Below are 8,075 nucleotides of genomic sequence, written 5' to 3'. Positions count from 1 at the left end.
CTGTCTGATAAGCAAGTTAACTAAATCTTACTACTTCCACAATATGAAAAATTAACCACAACTTGACTGAAATCAAGATCAGTTCAATTAATTGACTTAATTTGAAATGACTGAAACGGCCCAGTCAGACTTCATGTTATCAACTTCTGCCACAATAGAAGTTTTTGGAGTTATTAGACATGCTGACATAGCAAAATCTACAATTGCAGAAAGTTGAAGAATAGAAAAACCCTGATTGTATAGTCTGATCAGATAGATTTAAAACAATATATGTCCTGCCTATATATAATCAAATGATATATAATCAAGTGATGTTGTAGACATCTCCAGGGAGGTACTGCTGATAGATACTATACTACACTTTGTGCTTTCAAGTTTCCTATCCACCCAAGACTCACCAAAATTGGACTAATTGTGTTCCCAACACGCCTTTGTTGGTTTTGATGTATTGACCCAACTAATCCATAGCAACATTCCTCCCATTTCTACTTGAAGGTCATGGGCATAGTAACCACCAACTTCTACTTTCTGATACCTTTCTTCCTAATAGATGAGACTTCAGCAAGCTTCAGTAAGAGTGGTGCCATCCAGCCAACAGTCTTTGTGTCAAAAACTTTATTCAGGTCCAATAACTTTAAACCTAACACAGTGTCAAACTGAAAAAAAATAATTGGACTGTACAGCAGGTGTTTTATTAAACCAACTACATTATGAGTGACAAAAATGTCTAATATCACAATATGAAGAACGTATGGATTTTCTCTTTAAAGGAAATAAAGCTTTTTTTCACATTCTTATTTCTTTCAAATTTGAGTAATTGTTCAAGATTAATCTCACAAGTAATAATAATACTAAAACAATACAATTATATTAAGAATGATAATACATTTATATATTTGGTTCATCCAGGCAACATCACAAAACAAAAGCTGTCTCTGTACTAAGCTAATCTAATTTCTGGTTTCATGACTCCTTCCTGCATCACTCTATGAACATGTTAGATGTTCGTTCTTCATGGTGACTTCACGTCACTCAGGGTCTCTTGTGCCAGAGTACAGACACTCCTGTGGTAGCTCCCTGTCATTCTTCCATCTTTTGGCATTTCTTGAGTGGAAATCCAGCGCTACATAGTTCACTGTTGTCAAATCACCATCCTGCAGATGATAATTATGATGTTAGATGTAACAGCTGTGAGACCATAACCAATTTGTACTGGATTTAACGTTAAACATTAAAAATTGTTATATCTTATTTTCTGTAAAGGACCCAAAGATTGCTGATTTATATTGAAAACAAATTTTTGAGCCAGGAACATTCTTTTAAAGCAGTTAGTGAAGTGTTCCGTTGAAGAAAGACGTAAAACAGACAGAACGTGACCTTTGAACATAATCCAGGCAAAAATATTGTTATTGGGAAACAAGTTTAGTAGTTTACGAATGTAATTTCTAGGAGACAGGGTTGAGCGAGGAGCTGCATCTAATTTCAGGAATGGAAATAACAAGTTGCAATTTACATTAATTTACAATAAATATGTGATGGATGGTGACCCACGAAAAACAAGAGAATCAGACCTTCAAGCAATTGCACAAAGATGACATGGATGGAGGAATTGTTGGATGGATGCCAGGTGTGATTGGTTCCTAGACCAACATTTTACATCCCTGCGAGTTTAGAGGTCATTCAATTGGTCTTTAAAGAAAGTTTTTGCCGTGTTCTGTGTGTTTACATTCTGTAAAGCAGCATTCCAGTGCAGATTAACCATATGATTCAATTCTAGGTGTTCATTAATCAGATGATATTTAAATTATATTTACCACATTGCTTGGTTGATCCTCAGCTGATCTGTCATGTTGAGCAAGATTGGAAGCTTCTCCTGTTAATGAAAGCAAGACGTTTAAGACAATAAAGTTATTTTTGTCATTTCACTTCAATGTCTTTAATCTCAGGACCAACAACTAACTGACGATGTCAGCAGTTTTTGACTAAATTTCAAAACCATTTAAATTAATGCAAAAAACTGGTTGAAAAAAAATCAATGCCAGCACTTAAATTGATTAATGTATCAAATAATCCACACACTCACGATGAACCTACCTTTGCAATGTTCACAACCTGGCTTTTGATTTCTGGAGATACTTAGAGCTGCAATAACAGTCACACAGCAGGCCAGCAGAGTCCAAAGCACAATGAGGGATGTGCCCAGTTCTGGTCCTGGAAGGAAAGAAAAAAATACCAACGAGACAAATAAATAACACATAACTAAAATGCTATTGCTTTTACGTGTTTATTCAGTAATAACAGTTGTCTACAGCTACATAACTGACTATAAGTGTCATGGCCCTGATTACTGCCAAGCATACTCACCTGCTCCAAGCCACACACCTGCCTTCAATCTACTCATCAACTCTGCAGTATATCAACCCCGGTCATCCACTCACTCAGGGCCAGATCGTTGCATTTATGTCAGACCTTCCAGCAATTTCCCGTGGACTGATTTCCCGTTGCCGACCCTGCCTGTCTGGACTTCCCTGCCTTGCCTCTGCCCCGGTCAACGACTCAGCCTTCTGTCCCCGACCACGAGTTTAGCCTCCGCTTCCTCTGGTTTCCGTCTGCCTGATCCCCTGCCTGTTTCCCTCTGTGAGTCATATCCTGCCTGTCTGTCTGCTGAGTTCTCCGCTTTGAATAAAGCTCCAGAACTTTATCTGTCTCCTGGTCGTTCTGCTTTTGTGTCCACACCGCAATCCGTGACAATAAGGGACTACAGACCTGACTTGTTTGCCGTACAAGACATTTTTTTTCTATAACAACTGACGATGAATCTGTGAAACATGAGTAGATATCTGTGGCTCAGACCATTAATCACAGGGTTGGCGAAGTTCGGTCAAAATTCGTATTTGTCCCACAATATATTTTGATATTACTAAATGGCAAATGTAAGCATGACTTGCTAAACAAGGATGGTGGATATGGGTAAACATTAGGCTCATTGACCTTCACAGGGTTAGGGATTTAAAACTAAATTAACACAATTATCCCAAAAATTTGAGAAAATGTATAAAAAAAAATACAAAACACAAATAATTAAACTGAATCCATAATCTCACACATGAACAATGTTTTGTCTCTTCACCTATGCTGCCATTGTAACTTCAGCCAGACAGAAAAACCTACCGAGGGGCTTGATACAAAACAGCTATATTTGGACAGTTTAACTTTTGTCATAAACATACAGGTACAAAAAGTTTGACCCATTCGAAGAATTAAAAGCAGTGGGCTAATATATTTGCCTGGGGAGCAACTTGGGGTTAAGTGTCTCGGTTAAGCACAACATATGCGGACAGTAGGGGCCAGGGATCGATACGCCAACCTTGCTGTTAAAGGACGATCCGCTTTACCATCTGAGCCACAGCTAACCCCAAAATACATTGTATTAATGCAATAATTCAGATACAGAGATAGGTTGCAGTTTGCATCGTAGGTGCTCAAAAAGGATCACATAAAGCACACAAGAGAGCAGCAAAGAGGCCATGATGTGACAGTGTATTGCAGGAACCAGAGAAAAAACAGCAACTCACAACTAACAAAGAGGGGAAGAGAAGCGGAGGCAGCCAAACCCCAACTGAACTAGAGATGCCCTTAGCACTTGATGTCATAATAAGTCCATCACGGCAAGAAGCCTTTAAATAAAATGAGCTAATTCAGTGATTTTTAACCGTCGAGTTTTGTGGCCCTTTGAAACACAAATCCAACTAACCACCCCTCACGCACTTCAAGCTGATCAATTTTAATTTTAAAGGGATAAAAACTATCAAGTATTTTACTAGATAAAAAGGCAAAATCCTAAAAGTAGGTATAATTTTATTGAGCAGAAGATGTTTTTGGTTTCTTTTTTCTATTATCAGCACTGTACCTGGATTGCAACAGAATAATAATCAGTATAGATGTATTATAATTTAAATAAGACTTTAAAACTTACTTGTTTCCACTTTGGTTCCTTCACCAAACAGGATCTCTCCACATGTGACCACAGCACAGTAGTAAGTCCCAGTATCAGAGGAGTTCTGGATAGTTTTTGACAGACTGTAGTCACAACTTCTTTCTTCTTGTTTATCACTGTGAGTATAAATGATGCCCGGATGATATTCTCTTGATCCAGATCTGAACCAGTGCACACTGTGTTCACCTGGACACTGGACTCTGTTCTCTTTGTTCTTAGAGAGAAGTGAACACTGGAGAGTCACTGAGCCGCCCGGCTGGACCGACTCAGTCTCCGGACTTTGTTTCACGTAGAGAGATTTCTGCTCATTATGATCTGTGTGATTCAGTTAAAAAGACATCAGAAGAAATTATTGATCTAAATAATTTGTTTGACTTAAAAATGTGGCACAAACACTTAAAATATATTTTACCTTTCACAGCCAAGAAGATGCCATTAACAGGACTTATTGAATAGGTATTTCCACTGAGACAGAAGTATGTTGCTTCGTCCTCTTTGCTGATATTTCTGATGGTGAGTAAATACTGAGCGTTCTCTATTGTTGCTGTGAACCGTGAGTTATCAAATTCCTCACTAATTGACATTTTGCCAAAAAAAACAGTAAGGACTGTTTGGACCATATATCCAAGAGGCTGCTTGTACCAGTTAAAGGATTTGACGTCCTTCTCAGAAACTGGACATTTCAAAGTAACATTTCCACCAAGTTCAACCAAAGTCAAAGAGACCTGGTGAGAAACATCTTCAGTTTGAATCAGGTCTGAAGAAAAGAGACACAGACGGTAACAAAGTTACAGCACAAGATAAGTTAACAGGTAAAGTATCAAACCTACCAAAGATTATTACATTATCTTGTCTTAGAGTAGTTGAGAATTGCACTTACACACTGTACAAAGTAGAATCAAAGCAGCCAGTCCTCCGATCATTGTGGTACAGCACTCTTGTCTTGCACTACTGATGTCACACAGCCAAATGGAAGATGTAGTCACAAGGTCATGAAGGTTTACAAAGTAGAATGATTGGCTGAAACATAGAAAATGACCGTCCCCCTTCATTTAGCAATCCTTTGATCTGTTTTCATTAGATAGGAAATCTACATGTACTGAGTTGTATTTTCACAGCAGAATCTTTATTTAGACTGCATGACTGAATTTATTGTTTTTGTGGAAACCAGTAGTTTTTTTGTGTTTTTTGTCTAATTAAGAGCAAGTACTAAAAGTCTTTCAACAACAGCTAAATCGGTATTATTGACTGCATGTGTGTATTTAAAGTTCGCAATGTGCAGCAATATTATGATTTTAGTCGCATGCACATGCACAGAGGTGACACAATACTTATTTTCTGCTGTCCGTTGAGTTTCCATGGTACTCTACTGGTCAACAGTTGGTAGCAGTTTACATGCCGGGAAATGTTGCAATGTGGAAAGCTAGTACGAGTAATATCTAGCAAACATGGCTTTGAACTATGAAGTTTCTTAAAAAGTAAAACAAAACAGGTATTTCATATGTTTTATGAGGAAATTAAGACTCAATTGAACACAGACATTAAGCATTAATTTAGTTTTCTGCAAGAAAATTCCACAACTTGCCTTAAAATAACCTAGAGTGCTAGATGGTTTGTTACACAGAACTATCTGAGAAGCTTTCATTGTTAGTAAAAAGTCAGGTACTTTAAAAAACTCATCCTGGATTTGGACTGAAATTTTTGATCTGAATTTAACAGGGAACACTAACAGGTATAAAGGAGGACTATTCAGAATCACACTGATATAACTGATGCTATAGCAGCATTGTTGTTTTAACAAACAGTGGCTCTCCTTGCGGTGACAGAATGTGGCTGCCAGTAGCTCCTCTCAATGAAAATCCGGAAACTGTTTGGACTCAAACAAGTTAAAGTGTGAGATAGAGGGCTCATGTGAATGCACAACTTGTCATTAAGATGAAGCAATGCAGTTTTATCAACTCATATACATTTTTTGGGGCAGTGAACCCAAAAGCACAATGGACTTCTTCATATTTTCCATTTCACTACCTTGTTAACTTTATTAGCACTTCTTGATCTTGATCTAAATCTTCATGGTCTTGCAAGCACTCTTAAATGGTTTGGTTTGTTATTCATTTATTATTTTTTTAAACAGATACTTTACTTTATTATAGCACAAAAAGCAATAGTAAAACCAATAACATTAAGAACAGACCCATTTAATTATAATGTTACAACACTACAACTAAATGTCTGTTAAGAACCATGATTATTGTTTCCCTCTACATTTGTCCCATCAATGTGCACATTAAGACACAAAGTGAGAGAGATCAAATAGCACACTGTTAGTGGTTTGCACCAGTGAACTGCTGTGTAGCTGTGCACCACAACTTCCCACGACTGTAGAGCAGAGAATGGCTAACAAAACAAATGTGGAGCATTTTGTGTTGTGGAAAATTGTAATGCCTTCTGCATGTAGAGAGAAGAGCAAGCAATGCCAAATGAAACAGCTACACTGACAGACAGAAGCTGTGGTCGGCCATTTTCTACCCTTTGACCAACCATCAAAGCTGTTGACTATTCAACAGGATGTGTAGTGAGGGAAGAGCTAAAATAAGCTTCAGCAGACAAACTTATTGTGTTATTTTTTACTTGTTCCTGTGCTTATTTAAAGTATAAATCATTTCTGTGCTTCATGTTTTTAACATGCAACCATCTACAAACATGCATGTGCAATCTTAAAATATCCTGGTTGCATAGTTTTGTTTTGTTTTATTGTTCTTATCATTGGCTTCCAGTCTTTCACTGCACCACAGACTAAAGCAAGGCTGGCTCACCTGTTTGCAGAATATCCGGTAAACTTAATTTAAGATTAAGTTCAAAATTTCTGCACTTGACAAATAGACCAGAGTAGTACCAGTGAATGATAAGTACCTCCCCCTCTGTCTGCAACTACAAATGAACAGAGAGTGTGATGAAAAACGGTCATGACATACTGTGACTGGGTAGGTGCGTTTGTCCGACCCTCCTGAACCCTCAACATACTCCAACATAAGTTGTATTATATTAATAATAATCTTTAAAACCAGTGTCTTATTCCACTTGCCTTTTAAAAAAAAGGTAAAACATCAGTCAAGCCGAGCCTTCTGAGGCTAAAACGGAGTGAGAAAGGAAGGTTTGTATTGACACCTTAGTTTGAAGCCCAACCACAACAATGCTTAAGTTTCCACGCATCACTTGTTTGTCAGTGGCGACTGTGAATGTGTGTCTATGTGTGTCTGTGTGTGAATGTACAAAGCAAGTTTTTGCTTGTTGTAAACAATATGTTGAACCTAATGAAGGCCACAAACCACAACGAGCTGGTCTGACAAATGTTCTGGAGGTTTCGGTCTTATACTGTAGATAGATAGGTTGTCTTTCTTATTTCTTTCTCTTTACATCTTTCAAGTTGCAGGAAATCTTAAAGCTGTTTTGTTAATTATATTTGTGGTGTTTTACTGGGCTGCATTATATTGTCAGTTGTTCCTGTTCATGTTATTGTGGGGATGTCAACCACTGTAAATAAAGTGGCCCAGGATTGTTTAATTTTAATCACTTTGTTAATGATTTTATTATTTTATTTGTGGTTTTGTCATGGGTTCACACTGGCTCTCTCCATCAGATAAAAATACGTCAGTCAGAAACTTTTAAATGGCCTCCAGGTGAATGTGATACTGTGAGAGTGGCGCTCTGCTGCAGCCTCTCTGAGAAGAAGTGAAGTGAGTACTGAGGACGGACGGTCTAACAGCCCTCCTCTGAACGCTGTGCTCTTCCTGCTGATTTGACTGACAGTCAGCAGTGGGCGGGTCATCATTGATGATGTGGAGCTTCTTAATTGGCTAGCTCGTAAAACATTTAATATGTCCCCTCTATCTCTGTGTATCACTCTGGCAAATGTCTGGATGCATCTTTTCTGCAGATAAATCAAACTGATGAACAGATTACTGTTTAACTAAGATTGTACAGAGATTTTTTCAGGATTTTCTGTTAGGCCCAGAAACATAGACCTACATATATACAGATATATTATGCATTAATATTCAAAGACTCTTCCTTAAAC

General features: G+C 37.8%; 1 protein-coding gene across 1 annotated transcript; it reads right to left on the bottom strand.

Moving 5' to 3' along the window:
* Positions 1 to 678: 678 nt before the first annotated feature.
* LOC129090149 (uncharacterized) lies at positions 679 to 5,036 on the bottom strand. The gene is made up of 6 exons (XM_054597687.1): positions 4,878 to 5,036; positions 4,410 to 4,754; positions 3,977 to 4,312; positions 2,095 to 2,211; positions 1,815 to 1,873; positions 679 to 1,154 (listed from the first exon to the last, which is right to left on the bottom strand). Exons 1-6 carry the CDS (start codon positions 4,918 to 4,920, stop codon positions 1,029 to 1,031), a joined length of 1,026 nt encoding a protein of 341 aa, XP_054453662.1. The 5' UTR covers positions 4,921 to 5,036; the 3' UTR covers positions 679 to 1,028.
* Positions 5,037 to 8,075: the final 3,039 nt, after the last annotated feature.

Source organism: Anoplopoma fimbria, chromosome 4 (genome assembly GCF_027596085.1).
Source record: "Anoplopoma fimbria isolate UVic2021 breed Golden Eagle Sablefish chromosome 4, Afim_UVic_2022, whole genome shotgun sequence".
In the NCBI taxonomy this organism is placed as follows: domain Eukaryota; kingdom Metazoa; phylum Chordata; class Actinopteri; order Perciformes; family Anoplopomatidae; genus Anoplopoma; species Anoplopoma fimbria.
The sequence above is the reverse complement of the archived record's forward strand: the minus strand, read 5'-3'. Positions and strand labels throughout refer to the sequence as shown.